At 39.8% G+C, this 23,301-nt stretch overlaps 2 protein-coding genes across 2 annotated transcripts in view; one reads left to right on the top strand and one right to left on the bottom strand.

Annotated features, from left to right (window-relative positions):
* Nucleotides 1–23,301, top strand: part of LOC145913516 (low-density lipoprotein receptor-related protein 1-like) — a 45,791-nt gene that overhangs the window by 14,569 nt on the left and 7,921 nt on the right. Inside the window, exons 31-69 of the mRNA XM_083001214.1 lie at nt 78–245; nt 476–744; nt 1,029–1,216; nt 1,367–1,556; nt 1,877–2,009; nt 2,119–2,275; nt 2,471–2,654; nt 3,156–3,288; nt 3,342–3,469; nt 3,607–3,732; nt 3,942–4,062; nt 4,405–4,492; nt 4,564–4,773; nt 5,117–5,265; nt 5,598–5,746; nt 5,808–5,903; nt 6,061–6,158; nt 6,328–6,478; nt 7,411–7,597; nt 14,908–15,118; nt 15,336–15,522; nt 15,806–15,916; nt 16,312–16,477; nt 16,662–16,783; nt 16,863–16,970; nt 17,170–17,286; nt 17,659–17,775; nt 18,084–18,206; nt 18,418–18,576; nt 18,724–18,862; nt 19,118–19,223; nt 19,389–19,516; nt 19,733–20,019; nt 20,446–20,548; nt 20,758–20,855; nt 21,121–21,240; nt 21,727–21,945; nt 22,172–22,323; nt 22,998–23,097. Of these exons, the coding sequence (XP_082857340.1) occupies nt 78–245; nt 476–744; nt 1,029–1,216; nt 1,367–1,556; nt 1,877–2,009; nt 2,119–2,275; nt 2,471–2,654; nt 3,156–3,288; nt 3,342–3,469; nt 3,607–3,732; nt 3,942–4,062; nt 4,405–4,492; nt 4,564–4,773; nt 5,117–5,265; nt 5,598–5,746; nt 5,808–5,903; nt 6,061–6,158; nt 6,328–6,478; nt 7,411–7,597; nt 14,908–15,118; nt 15,336–15,522; nt 15,806–15,916; nt 16,312–16,477; nt 16,662–16,783; nt 16,863–16,970; nt 17,170–17,286; nt 17,659–17,775; nt 18,084–18,206; nt 18,418–18,576; nt 18,724–18,862; nt 19,118–19,223; nt 19,389–19,516; nt 19,733–20,019; nt 20,446–20,548; nt 20,758–20,855; nt 21,121–21,240; nt 21,727–21,945; nt 22,172–22,323; nt 22,998–23,097 (5,798 nt within the window). The remainder of the gene's footprint in view (nt 1–77; nt 246–475; nt 745–1,028; nt 1,217–1,366; nt 1,557–1,876; nt 2,010–2,118; nt 2,276–2,470; nt 2,655–3,155; nt 3,289–3,341; nt 3,470–3,606; nt 3,733–3,941; nt 4,063–4,404; nt 4,493–4,563; nt 4,774–5,116; nt 5,266–5,597; nt 5,747–5,807; nt 5,904–6,060; nt 6,159–6,327; nt 6,479–7,410; nt 7,598–14,907; nt 15,119–15,335; nt 15,523–15,805; nt 15,917–16,311; nt 16,478–16,661; nt 16,784–16,862; nt 16,971–17,169; nt 17,287–17,658; nt 17,776–18,083; nt 18,207–18,417; nt 18,577–18,723; nt 18,863–19,117; nt 19,224–19,388; nt 19,517–19,732; nt 20,020–20,445; nt 20,549–20,757; nt 20,856–21,120; nt 21,241–21,726; nt 21,946–22,171; nt 22,324–22,997; nt 23,098–23,301) is intronic.
* LOC145913524 (uncharacterized) lies at nt 7,907–13,573 on the bottom strand. The gene is made up of 12 exons (XM_083001226.1): nt 13,546–13,573; nt 13,307–13,396; nt 13,070–13,150; nt 11,515–11,987; nt 11,100–11,348; nt 10,741–10,872; nt 10,401–10,525; nt 10,081–10,290; nt 9,386–9,901; nt 9,044–9,261; nt 8,619–8,802; nt 7,907–8,430 (listed from the first exon to the last, which is right to left on the bottom strand). Exons 2-12 carry the CDS (start codon nt 13,394–13,396, stop codon nt 8,342–8,344), a joined length of 2,367 nt encoding a protein of 788 aa, XP_082857352.1. The 5' UTR covers nt 13,546–13,573; the 3' UTR covers nt 7,907–8,341.

The following is a 23,301-nucleotide window of genomic DNA, read 5'->3' as shown; positions in this document are numbered from 1 at the left end:
TGCCCAACTATAATAAACACGAACAGCCAATGACTAACCATTGGTGCTTTTTTGAATAACTTTTGTGTTCCGTAAAGTTTAATATTCTGGACTGACTGGGAGGAGGGGAATCCCCGGATTGAGAGGGCAACAACATCCGGGAGTGGGAGAATGCAAATATTTAATTCCACAAAACACGGGGGAGGTTGGCCGAACGGACTCACCGTCGATTTCATGCAGAACAGGATTTACTGGGCCGATGCAAAGTATGGAAATCACATCAACCCATAACATAGCCTACCTTATAAATATGGAAACGAGTTACTTTAGAACACCTACTGTACTTGTAATTCTGAGTATAAAGAGACTGGCCCATACTGTCAAAAACATTGACATGTTTTATTTATGTTTCCATGTATTACAACTTTTGATTGTTTCCACAACTGGATGTGCGTGTGACATGTTTATAAGAGTGTTACTACGAACCCTTGCTTAGATCCGACGCGATCTACTCGTCCCGGTACGATGGTTCGAACCAAGTAACAGTGGTATGGCAGATAGACTGGTTATCTCATCCCTATGCACTCACAATCTACTCTCACCAACTTATATGGACTGACTGGAGGACCACAGTCATCGCTACCGCCTCCAAGTGGCCGAATCGAAACTCTACCGTTCTGGAACTTTCCTTCAGTCAACCTTTCGATATCAAAGTTTACCACGAGAGCAAGCAACCGATGACGAAAAGTTTTACGACGAATGAAAGTGAGTCGGAATGTTTTAATACGTATACTAGTGGTGGTAGTTAATTGTGACAACATAGTGATGGGGTTTGAAACAAAATCCTCTTTACATTACTTATGTTAGAATATCTTAATGCGTTAAACACTACACGACCTTATAATGGTAAACCATAATTCTTGTCAGGTTTAAGTGTGATTTAAAATAGGTTTGTTTTTACTTTGTTTATCATGGCTGAGTGTTTCTTATGATCGATAGAAAAATACAAAATAAATTTAAATCGTTTAACTTTGCCATCTTTCTCACAGCTGTAGTGAACGCGTGTTTGAATCATAATTGTGAACATTTGTGTGTGAGTCATCCGACCGCCATCCAAATATCCTCTCCTCCTTCACTTACATACAAGTGTCTCTGTCCTCATATGCTGGAACTTGCACCTGACGGAAGGTCGTGCGTTAAAATAAACGCCTTCCTCGTTTATGCAAAGTTCGATGAGGTAAGTACGTCATAATGCGTCGTTATGACGTCACTTACAACCTGTGATCATGTGCGAAACAAGTTTATTAAAAAGTTTTATTTATCCTACTGTATTATGACGTTTCATTGTGTCAACAATGCTTATTTGTTACAACATTCTCCTTGTCAGATTCGTGGAATGCGCGTTGAGAATTTAAACTACAGCGCCAGTTACGCTCTGTCGAGTCCAAATGTTAAGAACGCTTCCCGATTGGCTGTTCACGTACCACGTGAGGAGATCTACTGGAGCGACTCTGTACTGAAGGAAATTAAACGCGCGAATGTCGATGGTTCGAATATAGAATCTGTGGTGGAAACTGGTGAGTTGTCAGAATGCAACGGTCGCACATGGGTTCAAATTACCCCAGAGGTTACAATGTGTGCTCCAGTTCAAGTCGGATTATTATAAAGAAAGGCTCGAGCGGGTTGTGACGTCATTATGATGTCACGCCATTCCAATGAGCTGCTGTCCACCTTAGGTGGTATTTCTCATTTGATTAACTCTCCACATTTGTTTTTATACTGGGTATAATATTCACAACTGGTTGATCAAGACTTCGATGTTTTACACTTAACACATAGGTTATATCGCGTATTTGTGTCAACCTCGTGTTAATTTAAGCGTTACTTTGACCTTCAGAATCATCCAATGTTCTCGGTCTCGTCGTTGATTGGATGAGAGATCTCATATTTTTTACGTCATACGACGCAGTCATGCATAACGGAAGTACAGTTAATAAAGGAAAACTCTTTGTCGCTTCTTTGGACGGAAGGTTTGTAACTAAAACTGTCACGGCTGACTGATTGGGGTTAAAACACCATTTTGTGGCAATTATTCAAACTATTGCTGTTGTTGTGAGGATTAATTAAGTGACTTTCCAGATACAAGTCACGGTTGGATGATCGTTCAAGTGGATCAAGATGGTCCAGTCTAAGGAGGCCCAGTTACTTGACCTCTGACCTCTTGCAGGGAATTCTTTACTTCGCTGCCGATGACGGGTTATATAAGATTTCTATGGACGGAACTGGTCTGCAACAGGTTGGTGATTTCTATGGAACAAAATCAATTTTTACCAGATAGCAATCATAGTGCAACGGTTGTTGACCATTTACTGTGGGTTCCTAATATAACAAATTCAAACATTTCTAAAAGTACAAATTACTGGCATGAATGAACAACGTGTGTAGATCCTACTTAGTTGGAAACAATATCATAGGAGGTTATTTTTGCCAGATTGCGAGAACGCAGAACGTAACTGACCTCAAGTTCAACAACGGCAGTCTGTATGCGACGATCGGAGGTGTTTTAAGACGTTACGATTCTTGTGGTAAACTCTGGTGTCCATACAATCTTAAGGTGTCAGGCACCATCCTCTCCATACAAGGAACCGACGGATGGTTGTACGACCCACAAACAAGTATGTGATATTTACGTGCAAAGGAGTCGTAATAATCAATGAGAGCTGCTGTATGTTAGTCGAAAAGCTAACTCAGTGCCACAGTCAACAGCTGCACCAAATGAGACATTACTGGTCGAAACAGTGTCACCTACCTGCAGTTCTTATTATGTGTTACTTATTGTCATATAATGTTGAACTAGGGAGACTTTAGGTCGCAGAATTTCTATGTAAAGCGCTGAAGAATTTGTTTGCGGCAAAATGTTCCCATATGAAGGATAGAATGGTGGTAGAAACATAAACGTTGTGATTCAGGTGAACTGAACGTGAGTTTTTACAAGAGCAAGAGTTTTCTATGCCGACAAAAAAAGTTAGTGGCAGAAAATCATTGAAGCGAAGAGAGAGGCCAGAATCTTTGACCAAGTATAACAAGTCGAGTTGGAGCAAGACTATTGAGGTGTAGAATAATTTTACTTTGCGGGAATTTGTGGATTCTGTCCTGATTATTTTTGTTGACCCCAGGTTCAATTTACCAATTGATCAGAGGTACGAGATGGAAACGGAAACTGGCTCGGAATAACATACGTGGGGTGCGGGACATGGTTATGTTCGACACCCTAGCTCAAAACAACGACTCTGATGTTTTATCGAACATGTAAGTTTGACCTTGTGGGAGTTTGTAACACTGACCACGTGCGTGTTTAACAGAGCGTGTCGGCGAAACAACGGTGGTTGCGAACAGATTTGCTTACCATCGCCTAGCAACCACAATGACGTCACTTGCAAATGTTCTATCGGTTTCGAGTCGGTCAAGGTCAACACGTCATCGTGTGAAGGTTGGTGGTTGTTCGAATATCATGCGTGTGGGTCACAGTATTACTTCATGCCCATGTGAAACATCAGCAGTAAAGTGGGCTGGAGTTCGTCCATAGTCAATGGTAGACAGACTACAAAATTATTTCTTGTTTTCCAGCAATCCGTGACTTCCTCGTGTACACTAGCGGTCAGGTTATAACTGGGGTTGACATCCACGGTGATTCCGAGACACTGGTGCCTATTTTCACACAACTTCATGCGACTGGAATTGATTTCTATGAGGGCAAGTTTTCTTTCCAACTTAATGTTAAATTCCATCACGTGGTGGCGGTATTTCCATCACCAAAACTTGTCTAACCATGGCTTTGTAGAAAGAACAGTTTTAAGATTGGTTGATAGATTGGTGAATTACCGGGTAAATTTTCCTTTAAATCATTTTCTGTGACAAAACGCAGAAGAACCCGAAATAAAATTTATCCTTATATTTTCCAGGCAACAGCACCATCGTGTGGATAGATACGTCGGCGAGTTTAATAAAAGCTGCGTCACGTGACGGGAAATCCCAGTGGATCGTCCACTCCCCATATGTTGAGAGTGGGAACATGGAAGGGAGGTATGACGTCAGTAACTTATCTAAAGTCGGGTTGGTAATTTATTGTTTTTCAACAGTTTGTCACTTAAAACACTGGTAAAATTTCAAAACAAGTATAACGACCTGTTGATTTTATGAAATTTAAAATATTATGCAATAAAAAAAAACATAACATATCAATAAAAGTTAATATTTAGTGAGCATATGTATGCACTTATACTAACACAAATCCATTTAATAAAGTAAAAATCTATGTTAGGTGAGTTTTAAAAATGAACGCCGACCGGTGTTTTAGAAATAATGAATTTACCTCCACTAAATTACCCTCAGGATTTTAAACAAACTTTTTCTTTGTGTTTGTAGACAAACTGGAGAGATGTACGAAGGTGTCGCGGTTGACTGGATTGCACAAAACCTTTACTGGACTGACCCTGGACAAGATCTCATCAAGGTCAGTGACGCAATTAACCACCTACTATTTCCTCAAACTCATATCCTTCATAATCCTGATACGTTTCACAGGTGATTCGTCTTAACGGGGATTACCCTTACACGATATTCAAGGGAGGCGAGAAGATTCGAGCGATTGCAGTTCACCCTGTGGAGGGATTGCTGTTTGCTTCAGACTGGGGAAGTCAGGCTGGCATTATTAGAATGAGGTTGGATGGATCCCAAGTCCAACATATTGTCAATGATCTTGGATGGCCCAACGGTCTCACTATTGATTATGAGGTATGCGGTCGTACATGGTTGTGATATGTCTCGTAATGAACTTATGCAATACAACAACATTTTCAACGTCGTTTCAATTTTTACCCATTTTTAATGGAAAGGAATGTGATTTATGTTCGGTTTAAAGACCAGATTAAACCTACACGGAAAAGTTAACTAGCTCCGATAGAACTTACAGGTTACGGTGTCAAGCGCCCATGGTAAATGTCGGTGATTAATCAGCAATTTCATGTTGTAGTTTTTTGCACGAACTGTTTTTGCCACAACTTATTTACATAACGCCTGTATATGTAATATAAAAAATGTTGATGTCAGGACATCTGTAAATATTTTTGTTTTGTAGAACAACGTCATCTTCTGGTGTGACGCAAAATCTGATTTGATCGAGTCCTCAGATTTGGCTGGAGATAATCGTAGAACTGTTGTGAGATCGAACCTGGATCGTCCTTATGGTCTGACCTACCTGAATGGGGTTTTGTACTGGACGGACAGGTAAATACACAATATAGTGTAGTGATGAGATCTAACGGGTTGAAACTGTCCGCATCGCAATGATTATATAAAGCTATTTTGCTTGCATATGATTTGGGTTTCACCGATAACGCCATTGGATACCAAGCATTTGTTTGGCCATAGTGCGCTCCACAGTGGTTCGTATCAGAGGGACGAATGTTGTTTATCAACTTGCATTGGTGGATAAAAACCCCCTGTGTCGCCTCCAGCTTTACAACCCCTGTTTCTAATGCGTAATCTACTTGTTTCCATTGTTCAATAAATATGGAAAGTTAAACAAAACAATTTAACGAATTTCAAACCTTTTGTAGCCATTACTTGGATGGTTCGATCAACAGTTATGACGTCATCGGCAACACAGTCCATTTGTTGAGAAGGCGACTTTCAAATAGATTAAAAGACATCGTTGCCTACAGCCCTGTACGACAAACCGGCAACAACTCTTGTGGGAAAAATAACGGTCGGTAGTTTCGACTCAAACCGGAACCCGGAAGTGAAATAAGTTGAATGTTTTCCCACAGGTGGTTGCGAGCAGCTGTGTTTCTATCTTGGAGAAAATGTACGGAAGTGCGCATGCGCGTACGGGAGGCTCAACGAAGACAACAGAACTTGCAGAGGTTGAAAGAATTTAATGTTGTGTATAACAAACTAACTTTTATGCATCAGTGGTCAGTAGGTTTGTAACGTTTTTGTGTTGAAATCAATTCCATCCATACTAGCCGTAAGTTTTGCATCTTGTTATCTGAGTTTTGTAAATGTTGTCACTGTACGCAGCTTATGATCAGTACATCCTCTATTCGTTCCGAACTGTCATCCGAAGTATAGACGTTTACGATCCATCCGATCTAAACGAACCCTTTCCACTTATCGAGGTAATAATTCTATAACACCGGATGTTTTACGATCATACATAGAAATCGTACACAATCATATACCGCTTTATTAAAGTTTAAATGAGGTTGATTTTGCTCGCAAAGAAATTATGATTTGACATCCGCGTTGAGGGCGCTTTTCGCTAATTTTGAATTTCCAATATTTAAGAATCCGAAGGTGATGCAGTCGGTGGTTGCCATGGCGATGGATTACACAGGGGGGAGGGTATTTTACAGCGACATGTTGAAGGGGAATATCTACGTCATAATCATGAACGCGAGCGGAAGATCGACTCCCAGCAAGAAGCCGGTTGCGAAAGGTCAGTTTGGTTAATTGGTTTGACTGTTGTGAATGCAGTCAACCTCAACAATTAAACCATGATATTTGTACCGCATGTTGTGACAAATTCTCCATAAGTCTCGTCAAAATTTTAAGTCATTTCCATGTAAACCCGATACTAATTTGGCAAAAGTTTGTTCATAAAAGTTTTTGATTCCGTCTTTAAAGTTTTCTGTTAAGTTAATTTGTTGGAACGTGCTGGAAGGTGGGGTGACATGAAATTAAGTTTATTCCCTTACATTTTTCGCAAATAAGAGAGGTTGTAGGCATAGGCGCCTTATTTTGCATTTTTCCAGGGGGGGGCGGCTATATTATGACGTCATAATTTGTTACTATGACGTCATCAAGTATCGAAAAAGTGTGTTTAAATTTCAATGCATATCGCATAATAGTCAAAAGGGCAGCGTTAACGATGAACACACGAGATCGGTCTACGACAAAACCATTAAGTACCTGTTGACATATCGTACTGCGAGACTGACGTTGCAACAACCGATGTCAGTTACGCAAGCGAAACTAGGTCAACATATTTTGTGTGCGTCGTGTAAGAAACACATTGTTTTTAGGTCTTATTATCTTCAAACGTTACGAATGCGACGAGTTACATGGTATGGACAGACGCGCGTAATAGCCACTCGTTTTGTTTTTTTTAAACCTGGGGGGGGCGTCGCCCCCCCTGCCCCCCCCGGACTAGGCGCCTATGGTTGTAGGTAAAGTACACAGTTATCATCCAAACTTTTTGAACCCGTTAACTTCTCGTCGCTTCCATCCGGCGATCCAACAAACATGTTTCAAATTACCCTGAAGAAGCTTTGTTGGATAACAGGCGAAACGTCGGAATAAAGTTACGTTTTCAATGTGCCAGAAGAACAGATTATTAAAAAAAAATGTTTTAAATTTTCCCACATGCAGATGTTGGAACTGTGGAAGGTTTGGCTTACCACAAGTTGCACGACGCCCTCTACTGGACGAGTTACAACGATAAAACCATCAGAAGAAAATTCCTCTCCCACCCCGAAAGCTCGGGTCATGACATCATCGTTCCAACACAATCTGATGGGGACCGCTTGAGGGCGCTAGTGCTGTACGAGTGTCGCAAGTAAGTAGTTTATTGAATTAGAAATGTACGCTCAGATGTTGCGTTCACGTTCCGTACAGATACAAGAATTATTTGAGCTTTTTGGCAAACTACTAACAACACGTGTTTCAAAACAAAGTGCCATTGACCGAGCTTTGCTTCCAGTAAACAAAGAACTTTCAAAATTAACGGAAATAGAATTTTTTGTATATTTTGTGAAATTGGCATTTTAACAATTGAGGAAAATCCATAGAGTTTGCAATAAGTTTGTGAAGTTTTTCAACACCAGTGAATACGAGACTCACGAGTTAGAAATATTCTTCAGCGGAATTCATAGTTTTGATTTTTTCTTCCGTCCAAGTTCACAAACGATAAAAACACTAATTGTTTTTTATTTTTAACATTTTAACCCCGTGGAAATTACATAATACATGTTTAGTCCGATAAAAAAAATATACAATTAGAAATGGAAATAAAAATATTCAAAAAGTATTTTCTAAACAGATATCAAGAAACTTTAGTCGTGTATTTTTATTCAATTATCTTTTGTGACATTCTCATAATCCTGATATAAATTGCAACAACTGAAATCTCAATCAAAGAAGGTGCAACAGTTGGTGGACGGATTAAAAATGATCATTTCTCATAAACAACAAACAGATAATTAACTAACTAACTGCTTGTTTCATCAAACGATACAACACAAAGTTGATAATTAGGGGATGTTTATAATGCGACAGAGTTGGGATGAGGGCTTGTGGAAATTCAAGGTGAGTTCATCGTCTTGTATTTCTCCTTCTCTGCAGCCGAAAGATTTTTCAACCACTTCATCTTGTATTCTCGAAACACTGTCACTGTGAGAAAAGAAAGTTCGATCAGTTGTATTTGACCGCATACACGGCCACTGTTCCGACTTGGTCTCATCAGTACAACTTTAGTGGATTACTACGTATCTTTGCTTGCAGTAAAGCTAATTTTTCGTGACCTCCACGTTCTTACAACCCCACACATATACTGGGTAATATTTCTTAAACAAACAAACCTTTTGGTGTTGGTCGTGTTACTACTGTCGGTTTATACGGGGTGGCGTCCTCACGATCCATTCTGACGTAGCATGTGTGTGACGTCACCAGTTCGTCGTCATCATTTTTGGTGGCGAAATCGATGGCGCCGCTAACGGTGGAATTGTTGTTGGAGAATGTTTCGTCGGTTGCCTCGATTTGGAACTGGAAGTAGATTGCGGGTTGGATACAAAATATCATATTTTTTGGATGAGTTTTCCGTATTGGCAACTAATTCAATCTTTCATCAAACTGTTGTCACCCCAGCTTAATACAAAACTACTTTTCTGTTAAGTCAGTTCTGTTAAATTAAGTAGATTTGTCTACAGCAGTGAGCATATATATCTGTTGTATTTCCACGTATTTTTATTATGTTTAAACTTCACAATTAACCAGCACACAATACCTGGTAACCCTGCCATCTCCTGCTGTTGAACTGGAGTTGCAACGGTATTTGGTTCACACTCGGTCTGTATCCCTCCCTAAACTTTAACTCTACGACCTCTCGCTCACACAGTCGCATGACGTCACTACGGTAGGTGACGTCACTCGGTTTCCACTCACTGTTGCCTTCCATCTGTGCGCTGATGCGTGACGCAGCATCTTCGGGAACCACGTGCACACCTTCAACCAATCAGAGCGTTGTATTTTTTCACTAAAAATATTACTAATTTCCTGTGAATAACTTTGAGGCTTGCGCATATTTTGTGAGGCAACAACATTGGTTAAGAGAAAGAAAACTTCTTACTTATGACTTGAGGTTGCTTAACTTTCTGGTGCACCATAACAACAGCATCAAAAGTCCGATTGTTTTGGAGTAGAAGATCACAAACCTCCCCCAGGTCTGCTTTGGTAGAGGATGAGCTGGTCGGTTGGACTCCAGCATCAAAAACTAAAACCATAAACTCTCCTGGGAGGTTTGCTTTCACAATCACCGGTTCGCCCTGCTGCACCGCAACGGGATTGAGTAAATCTTTTTGATCCGCGGTAATATCGTCCCAAAATCCCGGGAGACGTTTCTTGCCTCCGTCCGTCCCTTCCACTGTTATCGGACGTCTCGCCATGACCTTGATCTCGGGTTGTGCCCACGTGCGCGATCCCGCCTGGCCATTGGCTCCCGGTTGCTTGGCAACGGCACTGACAGGCACTTGTAGTTTAACGTGTGTTGGAAGTTGGACTCCGTCTATGAGGTTCCCTGACCTTCCCATGCATTGTTTGGTAATGTCGATGAATGGACTGGATGCCACTAACGCCCCTGACACACCTTCACATCAACATGTGGTTGTGGATAATACATAATTTAAACAAAGCAGTTAAATCTTGCGTTCAAACGAAATCATACTTTAAACCAGCCTGTGTTTTTTGCGCTGTTCAGGCCACCTTTAATCTACAACATCAGATACAATACACGTCACAAGATTCCTTTATTCTGCTAACGGTTACCTTCAACTGTTCGTGATTCGTGACTTGTTTTCGTGACCGCCTCATCACGACACTTCACGACGCTCATCTCAATCATGTGAGAAATTTGCTTCACCGATCCCTCGTCCAAAGTAATTGTGACGTCAGGTAATATTGTTGACGAAAAGAGACCACCCGCTGACGTCGTCACAAATCTGTCTGACCTTTGTGACGTAATAACAGCAAACTTTCCTAAACAAGAGAATTCCACATTGCTTTCAAGTTCAATGATTATTCTTTCATTTATGAATGACTCGAACTGGAATGGCTGGAGCGGGGAAACACCTAAACTGACACCGTACCGAGGAACTGGGTGTTCGTGACTGCGTAGTAATGTTGGTTGCCGTCAACTTCCTTCGTTTCAATCCTGGTTGGAGATCGTTGCCAGTTGAAGTGTCGAGATGTTATAATGACAACTTCTTCGTGTCTGTGGGAATTACATTGTTAGAATCACCTTGGGTGGAATGAGATACGTAAAAAGTCAAGAAGTAATTGTATTTTAAAACTCCTTTTCAAATATTTTTTGTTCATCTGCCACTTATAGAATGATTTTAATCAGTGAGGATTTAATACCAAGCTGTCATTTATTTCCGTTATCCATAAGAAATTATTGCAAGTGAGTTATCACATGTATGATCTTACTTATTTATACATTCCTCCAGTATCCTCATTCTTACTGTGGCCTCCTTATGTAGAGAGTAAGTTAGAGGAGCAAGGTTAACGTCGATGACGTAACTGCACAGTTTGTCGTCATCCTTCAGGTCCAACTTTGTGCTGGGGAAGATGTAGAAGTTATTTGTTAATTTTCGTATAATTTTGTTCAAATCTTAAGGAAGTTTCCACAAGCTTTTCGTCCAAACCAAACTGTTTTCATGTATTTGTTGTTTTCAACATTCAAGTCATCAACATACTGGTTATTGGTAGCCTTAAATTGCGAATTTGTACGCTCGGTAATCGTCACAAAGTTTCAGGTATTAAAGCAGTAAGTTCACCCAACTTACTGATCGTAATCTTGTGTTTCGAATTTCATTATGACGTCACCACGAAGTGCTCCATCCGGAATGTCGACTTGGGCGTAAAACGGGGACTTCACCTCGCCCCCCTCCCGTGGGACCCTCGTGACGTAGATGTTGGAAGGTGAGGGCTCGGGGTTTTCGGGGTCAGTCTTGTGATGCCACAATGTTGGGGGTTTGCTGATTCGGAACTGGGTTGGTCGTTTGTTTAAACCAAGTCGTGCGAACTTTGCTGAGCTGGAGTAAATGGTTTTGTTAATTCGTCGTTTCTTGACTAGATTTTTGATATTATTTCTGCTGTGCTTTTGCATGATGTTTTGCGCATGATTTTCGACACCAGTCTTATAATTGACGTCCATTATTGTCATTAGGAATATTCTTGGAAGATAAGGAGGATTTTTACCTGATTCTCATCTGATTCTTCCTTGATTTTCTCTCCAAGTCCTCCGGTTCCTCCGGGATTATAGATGGAGGAATTTCCTCTTTCTTAATCTTCCTTACATCAATCACAGGTTGGACGATCGGAGGTTGTGGATCCTGATTCTCCTTCTTCTCATCTTGTTCTTCCTTAACAAGTTCTGCAACATCCTCATCCCTCTTTATGACGTCATCTTTATCACCAGACTCCGATATCTGCTCGGGAGTAGCAGGAGGAGGACTCGGGAACATCCGATCAGGATCCAGCTCATCTATTTGTGTTGCCATGTCAACCTTGTTACCTCCCACCTCTGTTAAGTAAGTCTTGATCTTCTTGTCTCTTGACTTCTTCTTCCGTCCTCTTGATGGAGATGGAGTTGACTTCCGAGATGGTGGAGGAGAGCCGATGGGAGAGCCCACCACCATGGGCATCCGAGGAGTAGGAGATCTTTTAATTTTCTAACACACAGGTTAAATAGTTATAGAATGAATGTTCTGGTTTCTTGTTCCAACAATGGCTTGGCTTCGGGTTTAAGATGTATGAACTACCCTGTAAATATATAAACTACCCTGTAAATATATGAGCTACCCTGTAAATATATGAACTACCCTGTAAATTACCTGCCTCTCTACCCCTGCTTTGGGACTTTCGCAATTACGATCCCTAGCATTCGTGTGTGGGATTAAACTTCTAATGCAGAAACTTATCAGTTTCGTCTCTGGTCACCAAGTGGTTGTTTGAACGTTTTGACATGAGCGATAATTTAAGTAATGATAAGTTGGTATAAATGTTTTTAGACTTGACCATAGGCTGCTTGCTACTGTATCAATTTATTACTGTACCATGTACTAGTTGAATCGGGTAATTTCCAACTGTGTATACAACCCAACTTTCTGGTCACTTTTTGGCATTCCATCTGTGTATCCTGCCTCGAACTAAAAATTGATCAATCCCAAAACTTCTGTTCCATGATTTTACATCAGCCTGAAGCTTAACTAGCGGCGCTCGTCGTCATGACTTCCATCGTAAAGTTGTGTTTGTTCAGGGTTCTGTTATATTGTGTGAGGAGTTATTGTAATTCCCTCTGTCAACAATTCCCGCGCTACCAAAGTCTGACACTCTCTAACAACAAACTTTAAATGTCTTGTTTGCTTGGCTGCCTTTTTTGTGATTTTTTGCTCGAGACGAACTGGTTGGGTTTAAAGTTGCCAATTCCAAGGCTGCTTAACCTCGTGTAGAAACACAATGTGTGTTCATTCCTGGCTCCAGTACTTCACTAACGAGGAAATGTTTATGCCATGATTACGTGTCTTGTTAACTGTGTAGATTCTCTCTACTAAACAGAGCAAAACCGCCCGTCAGTCTTTCGTTAAACAAACTTCCATGTCGATGTTTTAAATTACTATTTTACTTAAACTGTGGCAGACTAAATTAACCCTGATATGCCCATGGTCACAGTTTGATAGTGGTTTGTGTGTTAAGTGCTTGTGGGAAGCTGAGTCCAACTACAACAACTTACTGTGGATTAGTTCAAACTTACTTTGCCCGAACCACGTTTGTTAGAGAATTGACTCGTGAGAACAAACCCCTGTCCGTGTTTCTTCGTCCCGTCCAAAACTTCCTTTAAACAAACGATTTGTCACCTCCATAATCATTACCGTCTTACGACATGATACCATCGTAACATACAAATTATCTAGTAGATATGTAGACACAAATTATCCTAACCGGCTACTAAGCAAGGACGTTCAACTATTATATTAGTGTGTGTCCATACTTCAATCTTCTTAACGTTGTTTTCTTTGATGGCTCTCATCATCATCTTCGTCTGTTCTTCATCCTCAATCTGTTTCTTCGTCATCGACATCTTTATTTACAGATGTTAAAATACCGATTGTTTCACTTGTTAAACTTTGTCTACTAAGCTATCACGTTCTACGAAGCAACCATTGTTATTGGGTTATATTATGAGAATTTATATCATCCCAAGTTACAACTGAAGCCTGGCAACTCAACTGTGTATGAATAATTGAACACCAATATCCGCCTTCTAATTGTTGAACTCTTTTAAGTAATCCTTCTGGTAAATGAACATACATTATGTTGTTACCAATATGTTTCGTCAGTGTGAATTTCGACTAATCAGTATCAAGTGTGTTTCACCTATATATGTTTCGCCTACAAAGTAATCAGTATCATGGAATAAGCAACGCAGTTTAAAACAGTAGTAAGTAAAAAAGCACACGAACTGTCATGAATATCAAAGGACGCGTATATTTATATCCTGTTTACAGCAAACTTTACCTTTACTCAACCTTGCGAATAATTTGATCATATGCGTCATACATCTACATAATACCTCGCCTACCACGGTCTGTTCATTTCCTAAACCGCTTTATGCGAAGTTGCGTCTCCTCCGTCGCTCTATGGTTTCGTGTTACAAATTGAGTGTACATTCAATACAATCAGTTGTGTATGGTGGTAAGAAATACGATATGAACCCAACAATTCCATAAATTCATTAATAACGCTACAGTGTGGTGAATATCAAACAATGTACTTTAAATTGAATTGACCTTTTTGGGGTCAGTTTCATTTACAATGCTTCATTAACACTTGTATGACATTTAGAATGTTTTGTTATCACACAAATGTGTTTGTATGAGGGTATATGAAAGTCAGTTTGATTTGATCGCTGTGATTTGTAGCCGATTTCAAATAACTAGATTCCATCGAGGGTTACAGAACCCTGTTTCTGAAATAAAGTTTGGGCAAAACTTTTGGGTTATGGAAAGTAACTGGGTGTCGTCAACCTAATGTCACATACACTGTGGAACTAATTTGTCGATAAATTGTTGTTGTATTCTGTTTGTTTGTTTTCCACTTGAAAACTTCAAACACCCGCAAACACGCGACTACCCATTGTCTCCATTCTCGAATTGCTTAGCGAAAAACTTGTCCCTTTGATCATCGGAAACACAAAAGAATCTAAACCGACTTTCACTGGCGTTTTAAATTAGGCTCGAGTAATTCGTTGTAACGAACCGCTATTTAGGTTAGGGTAAGGCTGGGGCAACCGTATTTATTTCATTTTCCTGCAAAATGCAGACGTCTACGTGACATTTTCCCCAGTACAGAACACTGTAAAGCCATCCTCAATAGTTTGAATATAACAAATAAGAGTTGATTTCTATTAATCGCCTGTGTAGTCTTTATGGCTGACAGAGACTCAGTAACGGATCAATGCAGAAAATGATAAATAATCCTAAGTTTGAATATAATAATTATTTTTTTTATAATAAATTACACTGTACAATTATTGCCTCCTCATAGACATATACTGGAAACCAACATGGGTTTTTAAATCCATTTTTTTAGACCGAACTACGTGTTTTGGACGAACTGGAATGAGGAATCCCCGAGTGTGATGAGGGCGCAAGTTGACGGTAGTGACGTCAGAGCTATTATATCCACCAGGGTCAGCACCCCCAATGCTCTCACTATAGATATTGTTACAAGCGAACTTTATTGGGCCGACGCTACACTGGATAAGATTGAGAGATGCGACTTGTCTGGTCGTAACAGACAGGTAAGTGCTTGTGTGATAAGAAGTATTGAATTAAGTCAAGTCAGTTTATTCAGCAAAACAAACAAAATAACTGTAAAAACGTTTCGATACAACTAACAATTATGCGACCCAACCTTACCAGCAGCTTTAAATACTTCTAACACGCCTGTTTTTCCTGGTCTTTGTATCCTTAAACGATTTGAACACGAAATAAATTTTATGAAACACTGTTATTCAGGTAATTTTGTCCAGTGGTTTGGAACATGCCTTCTCAATCGCGGTTCTGGGGAAACACCTTTACTGGAGTGATTGGCAGCGGGAGAAAGTGATGCGCGCCATCAAGTGGACGGGCAGGGACGTTGAAATTATGAGGAATTTAACTTATCTCAATCTCCTGGGAGTGTTGGCAGTTTACAATGATACGTGTATGTTGGGTTTGAGTTCATAACTTGACTGGAGACAGGTTTTAAAACAAAATGATTTTGGTGAAAAATAACTCTGGTTAACTTATTAAGTGTGACTTGATCATTATTTCTAAAAGAATCTGACCCTCTCCAAGGCATTATTGTTTTGTTCTCTGCGTTATCATCCACTGTTAGTGTTGTTTTTAATGAAGCTGCAAGGCTCTGATTGATGCCAACAGATGTGATATCAATATCCTCGCTTTCCTATTCCCATGATCGCAGTGTAAACTTACTTTGTTCTTAGGCATTCCGAACCCATGTGAAAACATCCGGTGTAAATATAGATGTGTGGTTTTGGAAGATGGTCGACCTTCGTGTTTGTGTCCTAACGGGGATATCTCTCGTGTATGCCAGGGTAGGTCATCATGTTAGTCGTTACACATGTCTGTATGTTCATGCAATCACGTTCCTCGAAGCAACCTGTGGTATTGGGTTGGATGGTAAGAATGTTTATGGCTGCATTTCCATGAAGTGAATTGATTTGATTTCGTACTTAGTGACTCAATTTTACCTTGTCCCATGAGAGAAAAGTAAGGGTCGGTGTGAGGGCCTTTTTTTATGATCATATTAGATTGTACAGGGGTTGCCAAACGTTTTGTGGTAGAAATCCCTCAGTTTCAAAGTAAACATCGATATTCAAAAGCCTTATTTTGAAATAAATGGCCCTTATGCACCGCGCCAGCGTTAACCACTTTTTATGGGGTCTTCTGTGTTTTATTTTGTAGTTTTTCAAAAATATTTCGTCTACAGGTGATGAATTGAATTGTGGAAAGAATGGATTCAATTGCAGCGTGTCCGCGCCATCTGGCGGCGACCGACAAGAGTGCATTCCCTACTCTCTAACATGCGATGGAATCCAACATTGCAATGATAGTGCAGATGAAGATCCAGTGTATTGTGAGCGAAGATCTTGCAGGTGAGGAATGCTGTTGTTTCTTGTGACGAAGTCCTAAACCTAGTGGTGATTTCGGATAATAAATAAACATAACATTGTTTTATGAATAAATTAATGTTATGGAACTTGTCCTATTTGATGAATTGTTCACGTTGGTAGTGAACTTGATAATGTACATGTTTATAATAAACATTTATCTGTGAAGAGAGAATTACTGGATGTGTGGGAACGGTCGTTGCATTCTAACCAAGTTGGTCTGCAATGGAGTCGACGACTGCAAAGACGGAAGTGACGAAAGTGATGACGTTGTTTGCGTCGGTCCGTTAGGTCAGTATATTATATAAGATTATTTTGGTTGCTTTGTATCAACTTATTTCCAAAACACATCCAATATTTCATTCCCCAGTACCTTGTGCGGAAGGAATGCACAGATGTGGGAATGGAAATTGTATTCCGATGTCGTGGACTTGTGATGGAGAGGATGACTGCGGGGACGGATCGGATGAGCGATGCAGTGAGTGTATCATGTTATTGATTCCTCCGCAATATACACATTGTCGTATAGTTTGCATGAAATTCATTGTTTTCCATTGTTGATTGTTATGTGAAAAAAATATATTTGAACTTTGCAAAATTTAGATTTTGAAATTTTTTGGAAGCCAAACAAAAAACAAGAATGGATAAACTTAATATATTTGTGTTGACATACACAGATGCTACATGCCCAGAAAACAGTTTCCAGTGTATTAGTGAGGGAAATTGTATTCCAATGTCATACAAGTGTGATTATGACACGGATTGCGCTGACGGAAGCGACGAAGACGATTGTGGTAAATTTCCTTGTTATTTATTTGTTGTCATCTAACTTGTTGGCTTTGACTAACTGGTGACCCCGACGCTGTATTACAGGTGTATAATATAAAAGGCTTGTACGAAATTTTGCCTTCCAGATATAAGAATTGCGACGCAGATATGTTAATTGTTATTAAAATTTTGTGTTGGGAGGGAACATATTTATAAAATATCGTCTTTTCAAAATTAACCTAAAGAAATGTTGTTGTTAATTTAACGAAGGCGACGAGTCTGATACCAACATGAATCTCCCAATATACAATGTATTTTTGTGGACAATAAGTTTTTCACTAAAGTAACTCTGATGCTCGTCATCAGATGTTCCCTCGCTAACCAATATATTGACGCAGTTGGCCCGTGTAAGGAAGGGCAGATGCCTTGTGCGGCGAACCATCATTGCATCCTGTTAAGATGGAGATGTGATGGTGAGAATGACTGCCCTGATGGATCGGACGAAAGATTATGCAGTGAGTAAAACAGTATAGACTGTGTGACTCGATGATGAAGAACAATGTAAACGTTTGCGTATGAATTTACAACAGTTATGTGGGCGACCTTGTTTATTTCGGACAATTATTAGTAATTATTAATACACAAGACAGCAAAAGGTGAATCCCAGTTAAATCATCTTCCCATACACCTGTTGATAGAATGATATTTAATACTTTCCTCCCAGCAACTTATTTTTTCTGCGCTAACTTGCAAGATCATTTTTAAGACAAGCCATCAGTCAGTTGACGACTTATTGCCATCATGTCTTTTGCAATTTATTTAGACGGCACTGGAACTTGTCTGGGAGGATTATTCCGTTGCGAAACATCAGGGAAATGTATTAACATGGATTGGAAATGCGACAGAGACGAAGATTGCGCAGACGAAAGTGACGAAACTGGTTGCGGTAAGCGATAACACTACGTCATTTCCGGGTACTTCATAGTCGACAGTTGAAAAAATATTAAAAACTCCCCTGCACTAAAACGCTGATTCAAGTTTGTTAGTTTTTAAATTATTGCGGTCTTGGTCACGAGGATTTGATTCCCACTTGGACGTTTCGACCACTCTTACGATGAGACTTGTTCATACTTAGTTTAACTTTTGATATATTGCAGTGTACGAACCTTGCAATGCAACAGAGGTAACTTGTCCTGATGGGAAATGTATCTCAAACTTGTGGTTGTGCGACGGTGATCACGACTGTGCTGATGGATCCGATGAGAGGAACTGTACATCTACGACATGTGATCCAACCACTGAAGTGCAATGCAAACGTGAGTCGTGGATATAAGATGCATGGGAAGTTCGGTTAAAAAAACTTTCCTCTGTTTCATCTGGATGAATTGTTTGTTTAACTTTAATAAAATGCTGCAAAAATGTTCATTAGCATTTAATCAACGTAAGTGAATCTTGTTTCCCAGCTGGAGTTTGCCTTCCACTGAATAAAACATGTGATGGAAACAGGGATTGTTCGAATGGAATGGATGAGAGTTCGTGTGACGTCGAAGATTGCAAGAACCAAGATCTATGCGATCATATTTGTGTGGAGAAGAAGTTCAGGTTTTCTACCTCTAATGTTAATCTAATAAGTTCATGTTCGTAAGAATGTTCCTAATCCTAATGTTCACCGACATCGCAGCAGAGGCATTGCGTAGTGGGGCGATCTTAACTAGCTATGCGGAAGCTAACACTTCTGCAGTATTCTTAATTATGCGGTAAATGTGAAACGGAAGATGCGTTTCTTGGTAATAGTCGAGTAAAGTTATTCTGCAGAAAACATTTAGCCGTAAATAAGTTTGTTTATGTTGTTATCAGGTGGGCTTGTGAGTGCAGGGAAGGATACAAACTATCAGATGACTATTCACATTGTATAGAAGTGGATGAGTGCAACGATCCAACGATCAACCCTCCATGCTCCCAGGTATCATCCATTTAGTACTTCACATTTTCAATACTTTCTTCCCAACATTCGTTAATAACAAATTTTTATGTTATTTTGTGAAACTTGACATTTTTAACTTTGTGTATCGACCACTGTATATGTTTGTCACTTTTAATGTTTTGTATCAAGATAGTTTTGTTGTAGATTTGTCGGAACATCGCTGGTGCTTACACTTGTGCGTGTGTCACCGGTTACCACAAAGACCCGCACGACTCAACCAACTGCAAAGTTGATCGGTCAACTGGGAATGGATACGTCATGTTCTCCAACAGGTGGAGTTGTTTCGCTTTAATTGCTTACAAAATAGAAATAATGATGTTGGTTGTTACATTTTATTCGCAAATCTTCGCCACCTTTGATCAGTTCAATTATTCTTGATTAATGCGAACATTTCTCGATAATTTTCTTTCAAATCTTTAAACAATCCCCCCCTCCCTTTTTTATTATTAATTTTGGGTGAAAAAAATTTACTTTAAAACTTGGAACAGACATTTCATCGGGAAAGTGGACCTCGGTAAAACCCAGAATTACAGCCGGAATTTCCACCTCTTCGACCCGGTGGCCTTCGATGTTGACTTGATCAAACAGCGCCTCTACTGGTCGGATGTGGTGCGGGGACGTAGCGTCATCAAGCGGGCATTTCTCAACGTTACATATCTCACTCTTGCTAACGACATATCGTCGCATAGTGAGATAGTGGTTAACGTTAGTGTAAGAAATGTACAGGGTCTGGCTGTGGATTGGATCGCCAGCAATATCTACTGGACTGATATGGGTAGGAAAAGTACCTTCATGTGTACGTGAAACCATACCTTTCGAAACTGTGGGTCTGTAGGTGTGTAGACCCTTTTAATCAAATCACACTTTATGGAGTTTCATTCATTCCAATAGAATTACGGTTAAAAAACAGGGGGCCGCGAGCAAAAAGTTTGTAAGCAGGGATTTACTGTCCTTCATGTCATTGACATCGGTTAACACGGACTATATTATTGGTTAGAAGATTTCTATTGGCTCATGCAAAACATTACAAGAACATTTTTTCCGGTTTTAAAGATTTGAATTGATATTTTTCTATTTTGAGCAAAGTTGAATCTTAACAAATCTTGTTTTAAATGTTAAGGTGTTGGATGTGTTTGTGTTTCCTGGCAGATAATTAGAACTAGGAAAGTATATGTAAAAGAAATATGTTGTTGTTCCACAGAATCAGCGAAGATAGAAGTTGCAAATGCTAATGGATTGTATCAGAAAACATTAATAAGTGGGTTGGACATGCCCAAAGCCATTGTACTTGATCCCAGCAAGGGGTAAGTTTCAACTTGTCATTTTACCATCGGCATTGTAAAACTATGTGGTCCATGCTGTAAGTTTCAACCGACCGACACCAGCAACAATATGCATGCATTCTCAAGTAAATTCAATTCTTCATCTTTGCTTCAATATGTTCAAAATATTTGGCTTGGAGTGTGACGTCATCATCGTGTTAACGTGTTATGTGACGTTGTTGTGACGTCAGTTTCATGTACTGGAGTGACGTTGGTGAGAAACCGAACATCGGTAGAGCTGGGATGGATGGAAGTAGCAGATCAGTTATACTGGATGGAAAGAAATTCGGTTGGTTTATAGAACTAACTACGTTGTACTTATCACAAGAATCTTACACTGGACAATATTAGTATACTGTATACGCACCAATGCAAACATATTTAAACCCTTACCGGACAAGTTCTTAAAGTTTTAAAATTCAAAGAACACAACCACAAAAACTGTCTTCTCAAACATTCAGCTATAATTTTATCATGGGTTAAGTTTGCTGGTGATATCAGAGCTGTGCGTTTTTATAAAGTAAGTTTGTTTCCAACCATGTTGTTGTTTAAAGCTGCTTTCTCTTCCCCTGGATCCCTCACAATCGACTTCCCATCATCAAAGTTATTCTGGTCGGACACAAAGAAAGGATTCATCGCTTTTTGTAACTTGGATGGGAGTTACCCTAGAATTGGTGGGTGGTGGATATCTGAAATAACCTCCTGTAGCCTACACACGTTCGGCCAGTTTCCCTCAAGATATGTTCTCGTTGTTCAAATCTCGTTGCTAAAAATATAGATTATTTCTGCAATATTTTTAGGTCATTTTCTAACTGACTGCAATGTGAAGTGAGATATGACGTCATTTAGACCCAAACTGACGTTGTTATTTCTACTAGGGGCAAAACTAATATTTCGGTTTTCCGCAATAAAAGACTGATCGTCTGCCACACTTTTTAAGTTTTATGGGTGCCGTAGAGACAACCTGTCAGAATACTTTGGTTTATTTGATTCATTTTTTATTTATTTACCGACCTTGAAATTACATATATTTATTATCTTTGTAACAAAGATTATATTTTTAAGACCCTTCAAAAAATCGCTTTAAACCAATAGTTTTTAAATGAAATTTAAACTTTATTAAGCAAAACTGATAATTTTTTTTACTGATAATTTTCCAGTTGTGAAATCAGCGGTTTCCCCACAATTCGCTTCGATGTTCGGGGCGATCTCCGTATTCGAGGATCAAATGTTCTGGTACGACCCCAGGCATGCCAGGATTGTGTCCGCTGATAAATTCAACCGATCAACAAACGACGAAATGTCTGTAGCTCTCACCCACGTGCCTTACAAGGTCACCGATTTAAAGGTCATCCACCCCCACAAACAACCGCGCTATGGTTTGTGATTTTTGGTTTAAATTATTTAAAAGATCGAAAATGTCTTAAAATGGCAAATTTAGATTTTATTTCCCTAAAAACCGGAACATCCAAGCTGATTCTAGGACATTATTTTTTGTAGACATCAGCGTTTGGATAATAATGCGCTTGTACCATGTTTCGTGTTGACAAGTTTGTTCCATCTGTATTTCTATTGTTTTCGTTCTTAAGCATTGTTACGTCACAGATGGAGTGGGTCGTCACCCGTGCGTCTCGAACAGTGGATGTGAGGATTTGTGTCTTGTCACTCCAGGAGGAGGACACAGATGCGAATGTCCCAATAACTTCTACCTCGGTGATGACAAGTATTCCTGCATCAGCAATTGTTCCTTTAGTGAGGTATGACGTCACAATCAGAAAGTCTATGTAGTGGAATGGATGGATTGTTATGTTGTTTGTCAGACCATCTACTAAAATGCCATAGGTTTTGTTTCAATAATGTTTTTTGTTGACGTATTTTTTTCAAGTAAGATAAATGTTTGGTCGACGGATTTTTACATATTGTTTAATTATTTCTATCTTCACGCAGTAATATTTCATGGCATGTTTGGCATGATCGCCCCAATGCGCAGGTCCTTGCTTGGCGATCACAGCTATCGTATCGCGATCATTAGGTTTGCAGGCTTGGTAGCCCATGCATTGCAGCCTAGCTGAATCAGCCACTTTTTCCTGACAAATCGGAGCAAGATTTGAAAAATCAAGCTCCCGGTGAGGTTTGAACTCACGACCCTGTGTGAAAGTTGCCTGGCAAGTTGTGCGCACCAGTGTACCTTGGCCACAATATACCCCGTGAAACCACTGAGCTCCTGTAGCTCAGTTGGTAGAGCGTTTGGCCTGGTTAGCCCAGGGTCGTGAGTTCAAACCTCACGGAGAGCTTGATTTTTCAAATCTTGCTCCGACTTGTCAGGAAAAAGTGGTTGATCCAGTTAGGCTGCAATGCCTGGGCTACCAAGCCTAATGAATATTTCTATCTTCACCCTTCTCCATTCCATTTAACACAAAGTTTTGTTCAGTTCATCTGTACGACCGACAAGTGCATCCCTTTCTGGTGGAAATGTGACACTGTGAATGATTGTGGAGATAACTCGGATGAAGACGGAAGTCTCAACTGTCGTAAGTGTCAAGATACTCCTTGGTGGTTAAAATAAAGTTATCGTTTATCATCTGGAAAAACTTGAAACCTGGATTAAATGAATTTCTAACTAAACAAGTGATTCCAAACTTTCGGTGGTCACGATACCCTGTTAAGTAATCATACTGACCCCTAATTACAGTTAACGTGCAACTCTTGTTGAACCATGTTGTATAAATGTAGAA

Source organism: Ascidia mentula, chromosome 9 (genome assembly GCF_947561715.1).
Source record: "Ascidia mentula chromosome 9, kaAscMent1.1, whole genome shotgun sequence".
In the NCBI taxonomy this organism is placed as follows: domain Eukaryota; kingdom Metazoa; phylum Chordata; class Ascidiacea; order Phlebobranchia; family Ascidiidae; genus Ascidia; species Ascidia mentula.
This window is presented reverse-complemented; position numbering and strand designations above follow the sequence as displayed.